Raw genomic sequence first — 13,621 nt, forward strand, 5'->3', positions numbered from 1 at the left:
TACTTTGAATGGATTCGTATGATAAAATTATAAAGATTTACTTCTGATATTAGGCAGTTGTGGGCAGTGCCTTTTCAAAAACAGGTCTAGTAGGTCAAATGTTATAAAAGAAATGTGACATCTCAGAGGCAATTACATTTTATGGGCTTATGCAATTTTTTGGTCTGAATTTTGTTCTCTCACTGGATGACTTTTATCAAGGTCAAGTTTATTCTTGGTCAACTGTATCAAAAATTATGTAATTAAGCAAAATTATTAAAATCTATTGGACTTTCATGAGGGCATATTTTTAATGGATTTTTTCCATGAAAATTATCTAAATTCACCTGATATGTTTGTATTGTCGAGGGTTCAGTGCGGAAAACTGGTCTATTGTATATAAAATAGAAAATTGTGCACCTCTCTAGAGCCCTATTTTTCATGAGTCTTCATGAAATTTGTGGTAATGTTTACTTTGATGATACTATGAAATTAAAACAGGGTCAGTCCCCAAAAAGTTCAATGGGGTCTAAATTTTAATGAAAAAAACCTTTGACTCTTTTTAGTGGTGATATTTTTCATATGGTTTCTTCATGAAAATTGGTCAGAATTTTTATTGTATAATTTCTAGTATCATGTTTATAAGCTGTTTTTCACAATGTTATCTCAAAAAAATCACTATCAAGTTAATAGAAAAAAGCGAACGTATAAATACCTCAAAACGTTGTGGGAAAAGGTACGATTCAGGACAATTTGGTCTCTTTTTTTTGATTTTTTTTGAATTCTACATGTTCATATGTTTTAAAAGTATTATTTCGATGTTAAATTAGAGGCAAGTACTTTAGAATTTTATTACTTCTGAATTTTTACCTTTAAAAGACAATCTGGTTTTGTGATGTTAGATAAACATCTGAGCAGGTATCGTGGATGTTTCTGTTCTCTTTTTGAATGTTTTTATGCCCCCACTTTGGGGGTGGGGGTGCATATAGATTTGCCTTTGTCCGTCCTTCCGTCATTCCGAGAATGTTGTGTCGCACCTAGCTCCAAAAGTATTTGATGTAGAGTCACAAAACTTGACAGGAATGTTGGTCAGTATGTGTAGTTGTGCACCTGGGGTTTCGCATCCCGATTCATTCAGTCATGTAGGAGTTATGGCCCCTGACTTTGTAAAAATTGGTCATTTTAGTGTTGTGTCGCTCCTAGCTCCAAAAATATTTGACGTAGAGTCACAAAACTTTACAGGAATGTTGGTCAGCATGTGTAGTTGTGCACCTGGGGTTTCCCGTCCGGATTCATCTAGTGATGTAGGAGTTATGGCCCCTGACTTTGTAAAAATTGGTCATTTTAGTGTTTTGTCGCGCGTAGCTCCAAAAGTATTTGACCTAGAGTCACCAGAGTTTACAGGAATGTTGGTCAGCATGTGCAGTTGTGCACCTGGGGTTTCACGTCCATATTCTTTCAGTCATGAAGGAGTTACTGCCCCTGACTTAGTTAACAAGAGCTGTCGGAGGACAGCAACGCTCGACTATTTAACAGCCTTGTTGCTTGAATGAATAGGAAAGTCGAAAAAGGGGCATAATTTAGTAAAAAAGTAAAATAGGGTTATGGAACCTACATAGTGCTTATCAGCTCATGACAGTGGACAAGTGTGTGAAGTTTCAATCCATTCCCATTAGTGGGTACTGAGATACCAGCTTACATATAAGAATTTAACCCAAAACTCCTAAGTTTAAAAAGGGGCATACTTTTGTAAATTGCAAAGATGAGTTATTGACCCTTTGCACTGCATGTCATATCATGACAGTGAACAAGTGTGTGAAGTTTCAATCCTTTCCCGTTAGTGGATACTGAGATACCAGCTTACATACAAAACCTTAACCAAAAAATTCTAAGTCGAAAAAGGGGCATAATTTTGTAAAAAAGCAAAATAGAGTTATGGAACCTGCTTTGTGTATGTCAGATCATGACAGTGAACAAGTGTGTGAAGTTTCAGTCCATTCCAATTAGTGAGTACTGAGATACCAGCTTACATACAAAACCTTAACCAAAAAATTCTAAGTCGAAAAAGGGGCATAAATTTGTAAAAAAGCAAAATAGAGTTATGGAACCTGTGCAGTGTAAGACAGTTTATCACAGTGAATAAGTGTGTGAAGTTCAATCCATTCCCACAAGTGGTTACTGAGATACCAGCTTACATACAAAACCTTAACCAAAAATTTCTAAGTCAAAAAAGGGGCATAATTTTGTAAAAAAAGCAAATTAGTTAGTTATGGAATTCCTGTGCTGTTTGGTTAAGTCAGTTTATCAAAAAGCTGAATTTAAGTTTTTGTGATAGTTTCAATCGGCATTCCCAAAACATCCAAGTGGTTTGACTTTAGAGGAAACCGGGGGCTTACTAAACAAGGATAAACTGTAACCATGAGTCGGGACGCCCAACGCGGGAAACCGAACCCCGGACGCGGACGCGGACGCCGACGCATGGGCGAGTCCAATAGCTCTACTATTCTATGAATAGTCAAGCTAAAAATTGGTCATTTTATTGTTGTGTCGTGCGTAGCTCCAAAAGTATTTGACCTAGAGTCACCAGAGTTTACAGGAATGTTGGTCGGCATGTGCAGTTGTGCACCTGGGGTTTTGCGTCCGGATTTATTAAGTGGTGTAGAAGTTATGGCCCCCGACTTAGTTAAAAACTGGTCATTTAAATGTTGTGTTGCACGTAGCATTAGAGTTACCAAAGTTTACAGGAATGTTGGTCAGCATGTGCAGTTGTGCACCTGGGGTTTCACGTCCGGATTCATTCAGTATTGTAGGAGTTAGGGCCCCTGACCTAGGAAAAAATTGTCATTTTAATGTCATGTAGTGGGGGCATCTGTGTCCCATGGACACATTTCTAGTTGTGTAATGGTTTGATAACTTATACATTTGTTAATTATGTATTTCACTGGTTTTATGTCTGCCTTGTTGAAAGATTAAATGATACAATGCTGTATGAGTTTTGTGTATATTAACAGAGTCGAGGGTCTGGGCACATAATTGTATGCAGTCAATGTCTTACATTTGGTACCAAATGCCGCAGGGTAAGAATATAAGATTCTTTCACTGGTTGTAGGTGCAGATTGGAATATTCTGCTCGAGGGTAACTGTTTAGGTGGTAATGAAGCTCTGCTGAGTTACCATTACCCCGAGCTAATGCATAAAATGTTACCCTAGTGCAGCATATTCCAATCTGCAACTACAACTAGCATTAGAACTTTTTTCTTGCATGCCATATTCAACTAATGATAGTAAAAATGAAATCAAATAAATGACTTTCTTATAGCATTTTTTTTACTGTGGCATTTAAAAAGAAAGTGCAGGAACTTTGTACTTGGGATGTACATCATGATGTTACATGTAGAGACAAAAGCGGCATAATTGTTCCAGCTTTGCATTGTCATCTGTATTGAAATGTTGTTTCTTTTGTAAAATAACATTTTTTTAATAGAGAAATGTTTTATAAAGAACAAGAAGGAACTGTCACGGTATTTGATTTTTCATCAGGTTTTAGATAACGAATAACAATTACGAGATGAAAGCACTACACTGATGTAGTCTGTTGTATGTCATTGACAATACAAGTCATTTTACAGCCTGTAAGATGGATTTTTTCCAGTTCTGGTGATATTACTGGAAACTCAAGCTGGAATGCAAGAATAATTTGCAGCTAGACTTGGATTCAAACTCGGGGCCTTGGAAACCCACTCAGATGTAACAGCTGAGCTACTGTGTAGCTTATACAAACTTTCAGTTTTACAATGCTGGTCTTTACCAAGACATTTAAGTACTGTAAATAAATAAGTGTAAGACAGGCCAATGTTTATTATATTTTATTTTATATAACTGATATAGCTCACAAATTTGTCAAGAACAGTTTTGTCTTAACAATTTTATAAATGGTCAAAGGGAGGTAAATCTCAAATAAATACTGTGAAACAAAGATTGTAACAAAAATCATTCTTGGTTTAATGGGAATACTTTTAACTTATCACAGGTGTTTTACATTTTAACAAATGTTAAAAAAAACGTGTTCATATAGAACATATAGTAAGAAAGTCCATGTTTGTGACACGAGAACAAATCCTAAAGGAAGAAAACATGACAGGTTTTATATGGTACACATATATACTAATTCTACAATACTTTTCCTCTTTGACAACCTAATTAATACATACAGCTTTGAAACTGACAATTTCCATGGAAACATCTGAAACCCTGCTTTCATCAAATACAGGGTTAAGCCTCAGCAGCTAATTACGAGTACATTATGGACAATATAATAGTTACATACTATTAAGTCTGTACACTTTGTTGCAACTTTTTCTTTGTTAGAAATAACAGAATAAATGCAACAAATTCAAACATTCCTTTAAATTTATTGGTGAGTGAAGGCCTCGTAAAAGTTAAAAAGATAGAACATCTTCATATAAACACAACAAGCTGTAAATGTTTTACAGTCGTTTAAAATGATGGGTAAAAAAAATATGAAAAAACATATCACATGAAGATTTGGTTTGAAAGGAGGCAGTAAAAGTTCACATAATAAACACTATACATAGATTTATAACAAATATCCAGTGAAAACTTGTTTGTAGAATGAAAATTCAGAAAATTTACGGATGTTGAATCTAAAGCGGGTGAAATTTCACATACATCAATGATAGACTGAGGAATAATACAACACATATTTTCTCAAATGTATACACCAACATTTGTACATGACTTTAAATTCATTTTGTCATTCACATAAAAAAAAATTTCAGAATAACATCGTAACTCTTTATAAAATTTTCATTTTTATTACTACAGTTGATGTTTCTTGACAAAAACTTTATCTAAAAATCACAACAGTTATAGAAGTTCCCTAGAAGTTTTGGATATTTATGCTTTTCCTCATTCCCATACATTCAACTTCATCAATGAACAAGGTGTTTGATTTCACTTCAATGTCCTCCTCCAACGATAGCTGATTGCGAATCAAACCCTTCAGTGACGACTCGGCTTCAGCAAGACGTGCCTGCAGCCCGGCGACAGATCCTTCAATCTCATGAACCTCCTCGATGAGTCTGTATTGTACTGGATCACGGCACAACTCCACATTTGGACGATTGGTACGGGTGTCGAGTCTGGTCTGTGCAAGCATCATGGGTTGCTCCTTGTCCTGGATGGCCTTCGTGAGACGTGAAATGTTCTCCTCCATTTCCTTGATCTGGGCAACAACCTGGAAAAATGTACAATATCAGAATAAGTTACTGTACAACTATTACTTCATTTAAGGTAGTTCTGCACATTCAGAACAACATTTTTCTACAATGTAGAATCTGACTAAACCATGATTTTTTGAAACTTCAAAATACACTAAGAAAATCTGACAATTAAAAAAGATAGGTTTCTGTCTGATTCTTTGCTAGACTGATCTGAAAAACTTGGACCTTAGGCAAGTCTTTTGGAAAATCACAGTTTTGATGACATTTTCAAAAAAAAAAAAAAATTCACAAAGCATATTTTTATGAAACTTTTCACTACTGTAAATCAACATAATGTCTATTATAAGGTCAAACAAGAGCTGTCAGTGGACAGCGTGATAGACTATTCTCAGTCCTTTATAGTAAAATATAAGCAATGAGTAAAACTTTAACATTACAATAAGCATATTCTAAGTCGAAAAGGGGCCATAATTCAGTCAAAATGCTTGATAGAGTTGCCTCCTCCTTATTACAGACTGGGGTCATGATGGTAAACAAGTATGCAAAATATGAAAGCAATATCTCAATGGACTTTGAAAATATTTGGGGTGGTACGCAAACTTTAACATTAATTCCAAGTCGAAAAGGGGCCATAATTCAGTCAAAATGCTCGATAGAGTAGCCTCCTCCTTTTTACAGACTGGGGTCATGATGGTAAACAAGTATGCAAAATATGAAAGCAATATCTCAATGGACTTTGAAAATATTTGGGGTGGTACGCAAACTTTAACATTTATTCTAAGTCGAAAAGGGGCCATAATTCAGTCAAAATGCTTCATAGAGTTGCCTCCTCCTTTTTAGAGACTGGGGTCATGATGGTAAACAAGTATGCAAAATATGAAAGCAATATCTCAATGGACTTTGAAAATATTTGGGGTGGTACGCAAACTTTAACATTTGTGTGACGCTCATGCCGACGCCGGGGCGAGTAGGATAGCTCCCCTTTTCTTCGAATAGTCGAGCTAATAAAATGTATAGGTATGTGTACTATTTTTTTAGACTATGGTTTAAGAAAGAATACAACTCAAGTTTGCAATGCGTTTCTTATTAAAATACTTCTTCAGGCAAACATACATGTATGTGTACTATTTTTCAGCAAACTTTTAGCAGATTGAAATTGAAATTATTTCACATGTCAACATTTTCACTTCATAAAAGTTAGTAGCCAGTTACCAATAGCAACCTGTTTACCAAGCGTGCAGAACTATCTTGAGATACAATACTAAGGCCAATTGGGTTGGAAGACAGCATTGCTCGCCTGAATACTTGTACAAGTTAGTTATTTTGGTCGAGGTTCACCAATCTACAGTGTTACCGGAGTATTCTTGCCCATTATTGAACTTAAGATCTTGTTGGGGTTTTTTTTGCTTTGTTGCTTTTAACGTCACACCGACAAAATTATTGGTCATCTATGACAACTTCCCAGCTTTTGATTTTGGAGGAAGACCCCAGGTGCCCCTCCATGTAGTATTTCATCATGGTGGGCACCTCGGTAGAACCGCCAACCTTTCATAAGCCAATTGGATGGCTTCATCACACTAAAAAGCAAGACTCAAACCCACATTAGTGAGGGGCAAGTAATTGGAAGTCAAAGACTAAAACGACTCGGCCACAGAAGGCCCTTTCAGATCTTGGAGTTGTATATATTCTACGTAAGTTAAATGAAGATTGATACAGACATGTGGCCTCTACTGTGTTAAAACTTTGAAATATGACAATTTCTACTGATTCATTTGGGCCGTAACTTGTTTAAGTAATCTTGCTCATTACGGACCTTGCCTGAGGTCTTAAGCTAATTATATATTCTAAGTTTCATGAATATTTCTTGGCAATGTGGCCTCTAATGTGCGATATCTACCGGTATGTGAAAATCTGGGAATTTTAAAACAAGGGCCACAGGTATACAAGTACCTTATTAAGATGATCTTCCAATTTGCTCTTTGTATCCTTTGTCTCATTGATTCTTTTGTTGAAAGCAACGTTGACTTCACTGCATTGTTTACGCATGTCATTTGAAGTCTGTTGAAGGATACCGTCAATAAGTGATCTCAGATCTACTGAGCTCTGACGTTCACGCTCTGCTTTTTCAATATTTTTGTGGGAGAAATCCTGCCAATCTTCTGGTGTCACAGAACTGAAAAAATATTTCTGGTCAATAAATTTTAAAAGAAAGTATGTACCACTAGATCTCTTGTTATTTATCTTTTTGAAAGACAGTTCTAAGATAACGAAAGTCTGACAAATCTAGATCAAATGAAGTTATACCATAAAGCAGATAAATGCTGACTGTCAGTGTTCAAGGTGCAGACAAAAATAGAAAGGGACAAGAATATGAGCCGTGCCATGGGAAAACCAACATAGTGGCTTTGCGACCAGCATGGATCCAGACAGGCTGGTCTGGATCCATGCTGGTCGCAAACCCACTATGTTGGTCTTCCCATGGCACGGCTCAATTATAACTTCGGCTATGACTCCCAATGCTAATTATACAAACATTTACTAAGAAGGAAGTGCTACCAATAATACAGACTACAAATGAGGTTACAACTTACTTTGCTTCAATTTTAGCAGTTCCTTCTTTGAAGTTGATATTTTGTGAGTTATTTCTGAGGCTTTCACAGTACTCATCAATAGATAACACACTGAATTTGTCCTTCAGGTCCTTCTCCAGCTGGAACTTGGCTTTCCTGTTCAACCTGTTTTCAAAATAAAAACATTAATTGAGCCGCGCCATGAGAAAATCAACATAGTGGCTTTGTGACCAGCATGGATCCAGACCAGACTGCGCATCCACGCAGTCTGGTCAGGACCCATGCTGTTCACTAAAGGTTTCTCTAATTGCAGTAGGCTATAAAAGCGAACAGCATGGATCCTGACCAGACTGCGCGGATGCGCAGGCTGGTCTGGATCCATGCTGGTCGCAAACCCACTATGTTGGTTTTCTCATGGCACGGCTCTTATAAATAAGTCTTAAAAGAAGTGAAGTAGTGTGCAACAAAAGCTCTACAAAGATACTTTGGAAGCATAAAGTGTGACCAACTTGTCCAAGCAATATAACTGCTGGCTCACTTTGGTTGAGTCTGTTCATCTATGATAATGAAAGGTGCAACACACACTGCATTTCAAAATAGACAATGTTCCAGATATGTATGTCTTAATGTAGACAATGTATTGGGATATTGAATTCAATAAAAATTCAGTTTTTATTCCAGATTGGTAACCCTACTCTCTCAGTTTTCAGCACTTTCGACAGATTAAAAGCATGTCAAAATTAACACTGACTGACTGACATATAGACTAATTACCTGATCTGTTCTGTGGCCTGCTCTAATGATCTTTGTAGAAGGGCCTGTACACCTTCAATAGCTTCTACCTCTTTGATCAGTTCTTTCTGTACATCATCATGAACTAAGTCAATTGCCTTCCTCTTCTCTCTGCAATTTTGATAAAATCTATATGTAACATAGTGATATATTTGGAATAAACAGTTCTAAAGTTTCAATTTTGCAAAATGACATCTTATTACACTGCTAAGCTTGCGTAAATTGCATCATACAAAATTAAGTATATATGGCAAACTACAGAAGGACTAGCCTGGGAAGCCGTTGATAATATTTGTGCTTTGTCAGAAGAAATAATACCTAATATCAATGCATTAAAGATCACTTAATTTGCGCTAATTAGTGCATTCATCGAGTTTCTGATATTATCAACGTCAGTTGCAGGTAGAAACAAAAGTTAGAAATTGTCAGACTGGATTCCCAGGTTACAATAAACTAAGCGCGCTTTTATATACGAGACAGTGTCGTTATCGTCAATTTGCAGGTATTAAAAAAGTTAGAAATTGTCAGACTTGATTCCCAGGCTACAGAAGGACCTGTACAATGTTATCATATCGAAAGCTCTTAAAAATGTCTTCCCTTTTAAATTGTGATTATTAAAATAAATATATATATAGATTTCATACTGCACAATTTCTAAATTTACCTGTTCATTAAACATTGCCTTGCAATGTGTAATGGCTCATGTGTAGCCTCGAGTGCTTTCTCAACTCTAGTTTTAAATGCTAGAAGATTGTCTATCTCTGTTGTAACACCAGCAAGTTTATCATCAAGTTCAGTCTTCCAGTAACGAATGTCATCAAGTCTTTGTTCTGAAAATAACAACAGACTTTAATAAAATGGCTGCTGCAGGAAATCTTATCTGATAACAATTATGCTAAAATCAGTAACTTTTTAGATAAGTTTAGTAATTTGAAAGTAAAACATAAAACATACAGAAAATTTACAGCACATCTAGCTCTATTTTTAGCAAATATAAATGATTTCTTCTTAAAGAGAATGTATTTTTTGAACCCCTAGTACTTGAAACCACTCCCTTCAAGAACTTTAGTGTTATTCATGCTTATATACTGATAGGTAACACTCATCACTTATTGCAAAAATTGTTTTTGTATTTGTTGGTAAAAAGTCTTGCAAATCCTTTGAAAATTCAACTTACGAAATTTCTTATTAACATCCCTCTGGGTCTTTTCAGTTCTTTTCTCTGTTTCATCAGACAATCTCTTTGATTCTTCAACAAGACGCTCTGCTGCAGCACGTTCTACTTCAGCATTAGCATACTTTGTTAGGTTAGAGGTAGTCCAATCTTGGTGGGTAAACCTTGTTGGTGGCTGTACAAGTTTTGCCATGTTTTGATGTAGATGTTTATCTAGAAATATATTATGAAAATACAACTTTTGGCAAAAAATTTAGTTCTTCCCAAATAACATTTTACTGGAGATTATATTCCTATGTAGTCACTAATTTACTTTTCATAGCAGAGCTGTTGGAATCATTTCACCACAAATGGTAAAAATGCGCCACACCACAGCAAAAGTCATATATATATGAAAGTAAAACAGCATGAACATATTGAAATCTACCTATGTTGACAGGTTAAAATGCATGGCAATTGAATGAATTGCTTATATCATTTTAGATCTTTTATCCATACAGCATCTGCACTGCTCCATTTAATTGTATTTTTTTTTATTTTTGGTCAAAAATTGCACTCATCATGAAGGATGAGTTCTACAAATCTCCCTCCTCAGCCCGCCAACAAAGATTCAAATCCCTTAAGTCTTCTATCCAGAAGCAAATAAGAGCCCAATACTGGTCATATATGGAAAGTGTCATATTTGACCATGACTCACAACCTGGTAAAAACAAAAAGTTTTACAGCTTCATCAAGCACAACAAAAAAGAAAATGTCGGCATTGCCCCCCTTAAATCAGATGGTCTTATCTACACAGACCCCATCCAAAAGGCTACTATCTTAAACAAACAATTTGAATCTGTCTTTTCCCCTCCCCAGCCCCTTAGTCTGAAGCATATATGTTCCAACGTCCCTTCATCCCCAGTCTCCATGATGAATAAGATCCAGGTCACCACTGAAGGTGTGGAAAAACTGCTCTATGGCCTATCCCCACATAAAGCCTCAGGACCTGATGAATTATCCCCACGCATCCTAAAAGAACTCCACCATGAAATTGCTCCTGTACTTGCCCATATATACAGGTTATCTCTCGAATCTGGCCTAGTACCCAGTGATTGGAAAAAAGCCACCGTAGCCCCCGTATTTAAAAAAGGTCCCAAGTCTAAACCTAGTAACTATCGCCCAATTTCCCTAACTTGCATTGCTTCCAAACTCCTTGAACACATTGTTGTTTCCAATCTTATGACCTATTTTGATAAGCATAAGCTACTTAGCCAGTTCCAGCACGGCTTTAGATCAGGTCACAGTTGTGAGACTCAGCTCATTAATTTCAATCAGGAACTTTACAATAACACTGAACAGGGTCAACAAACAGATGTTATTGTCATGGACTTCTCCAAGGCGTTTGACAAGGTCGATCACATTAGACTAATTTATAAACTACAAAGCCTTGGTGTCAACCCACAAATTACCAAATGGGTCAAATCTTTCCTGTCCAACCGCTCCCAGAAAGTCGCTGTTGATGGTCATTTTTCCAGTGAACTTCCTGTACTGTCTGGAGTTCCCCAGGGGTCTGTTCTTGGGCCATGTCTCTTCCTGGTATATATCAATGACTTACCAGATTCCGTCAAATGTAACGCAAGAATGTTTGCAGATGACACCATAATATACCTTACCATCAACTCCATTTCAGATAGTATATCTCTGCAACAAGACCTGATTAGCTTAGAAACCTGGGAGAAGACATGGTCCATGGAGTTCAACCCGGACAAGTGTGAAGTCCTTAGAATTTTTAGAAAGAAAAATCCTGTAGTCTACCCCTACAAACTTCACAACATAGAGTTAAAAACTTGTGAGGCAGCTAAATACTTAGGCATAACCATTTCCAAAGATCTAAACTGGTCCAAACACATTGACAGTATCACTTCCAAAGCAACTTCCACTCTTCGCTTCATACAACGAAATGTCAAAACTGATAATAAAAAGGTCAAAATTGCTGCCTATAACACCTATGTCCGCCCTCAACTTGAATACTGTTCAAGCGTCTGGCATCCTTGGCAAAAAACCCTCACTAGCAAAGTCGAAAATGTCCAAAGGTCAGCTGCTAGGTACGTCATGTTTGACTACAGTTACACCAGTAGTGTTACACAAATGCTGAAAACCTTAGAATGGAATACACTCCAATATAGAAGGTTACACAATTCATTAGTAATGTTTATATAAATAAGGACCCAGACAGTTGCAGTCGACCAATCTCATCTTATTCCAACTAGAAACCTAAATTACTTAATCCCCATGTCTCACACTCAGTACTTTTCTAACTCCTACTTCCCTAGGACCATCCGACTCTGGAACTCCTACCAACTCATGTTAAATCTAGCCCCAGTCTCAGTATCTTTAGAGACAGGCTGGCGGTGGTCAGTATGTAATTCTGTTGCCTCTGTCCCATTTTAACTGTAGCATACTGTCTTTTTTAGCTTTTATTCTTTTAACATTGTAACATATCAGTTCTTTAACAACTGTTTCTCTGACAGCGCCGCCCAGTGATAGTCGGAAATCGACGGTTGGGTGAAAGATGTAGATGTAGATGTAAGTTCCACTCGCCCAGAGCCAATTCCTACTTGTATTTACGAGCGGTCAAATGGATTTGTGCGGCCCTGATGCATACATCTTGCAAAAAACATTTATTTTTAAAAAATATTGTTAGAGACAAAATCAGCTAAATGCTGTTAAACAATGACTAACAGAATTTGTCAAGTCAATCTCATTTTTATATTAGCTAAAGTTCTTCTGTTTTTACTTTTAAACTGATATTGTTTACATTGTTACGTGTTTATGTTGTGATTTTGTAATGTTCAGTTACAAAATTTAGATATACCGAAAAAATTACAGGACACCTGCACTTATCGGTACGGTTTCTTTTTTCTTTAATGAATAGATTATTGTTACAATTTATTTAAATGATTGTAACGAGCTCACCCTGCCTTTAAAAATCCTAGTAGGAAGAGCGTACCAGTAAAGTGCATTCTAGCCAAAATTACTTTTGGAAAGGGAGTAAATTACACAGCAAGTTTATCATTCCAATTATTTTTGTAAAGTACGTATCTATTATTCCTCTTTGTTGATCCCGTGTGTTACGAAGTTACCTCTTTCAATTTTCCTTACATTCTCAACAAATAATTCAAATAATCAATTAACTTCAGACTGACTCAATTTCAATATATTATGGTTACCTGATCTACGAAAATGAATATATCATTCGTGAAATGTCGCTGGCTAGCCACTTGATCTGTTTCACCGCTTAATTTTTTAATGTATATGCCTTCTTAAAAACGATAATTACAATCAACTCATAGAAAACAGTTATAAAAATAACGTTTATATTCATAGGAAAATCATTTACCTGTTCTGTCCTCTTGTAAATATTTTTAATGTTTTTGACAATCGCAGTGCAAGATGTACCAAAACAATGGAGGCTTCCTTAGCAACGTGGTAACCGACGAACTGTAAAACGTCCTCTCATTGGATAAATTACCGGATATTGCTGGTCGTTGTAAACGAGTTCACGATTCGTCAAAAAGATTCACGCGAGGTCAGGTGAGGTTATCTCGCGTCGTTTCGTCAGCTGTCATTTTGACGTTTCATGTTGGAGCAAAACAATTCCTGTTTATAAAATCAAATGTTTTTAACTTAAGTCAGAATGGATAGAGCTGATAAGTCTCAGAATCAGTTAAATAAAACTGTAACGGGTAATGTTGCACTGGTAAATAAGCCTGACAAGACATTTGAAAAAACTTTGAAAGGAATCATTGCAGGTAAGGCGGTTTGTTTATACTTTGAATTACACATGTTTTCGCGACGTGACAGGTGTGATTTACTCTGAA

The 13,621-nt window shown here is 36.4% G+C and overlaps 2 protein-coding genes across 2 annotated transcripts in view; one reads left to right on the top strand and one right to left on the bottom strand.

Moving 5' to 3' along the window:
- Window positions 1–3,829: 3,829 nt before the first annotated feature.
- On the bottom strand, window positions 3,830–13,280 carry LOC123533587 (tektin-1-like). The gene is made up of 7 exons (XM_045315290.2): window positions 13,141–13,280; window positions 9,762–9,971; window positions 9,249–9,414; window positions 8,567–8,695; window positions 7,814–7,957; window positions 7,173–7,395; window positions 3,830–5,236 (listed from the first exon to the last, which is right to left on the bottom strand). The coding sequence occupies exons 2-7, from the start codon at window positions 9,949–9,951 to the stop codon at window positions 4,880–4,882; spliced, it is 1,209 nt and encodes a 402-aa protein (XP_045171225.1). The 5' UTR covers window positions 9,952–9,971; window positions 13,141–13,280; the 3' UTR covers window positions 3,830–4,879.
- Window positions 13,281–13,324: 44 nt separating this feature from the next.
- Window positions 13,325–13,621, top strand: part of LOC123533588 (putative tricarboxylate transport protein, mitochondrial) — a 42,434-nt gene continuing 42,137 nt past the window's right edge. The window contains exon 1 of the mRNA XM_045315291.2: window positions 13,325–13,552. Within this exon, the coding sequence (XP_045171226.1) occupies window positions 13,438–13,552 (115 nt within the window). The 5' untranslated portion in view covers window positions 13,325–13,437. The remainder of the gene's footprint in view (window positions 13,553–13,621) is intronic.

This window comes from Mercenaria mercenaria, chromosome 12 (assembly GCF_021730395.1).
Source record: "Mercenaria mercenaria strain notata chromosome 12, MADL_Memer_1, whole genome shotgun sequence".
Lineage (NCBI taxonomy): Eukaryota > Metazoa > Mollusca > Bivalvia > Venerida > Veneridae > Mercenaria > Mercenaria mercenaria.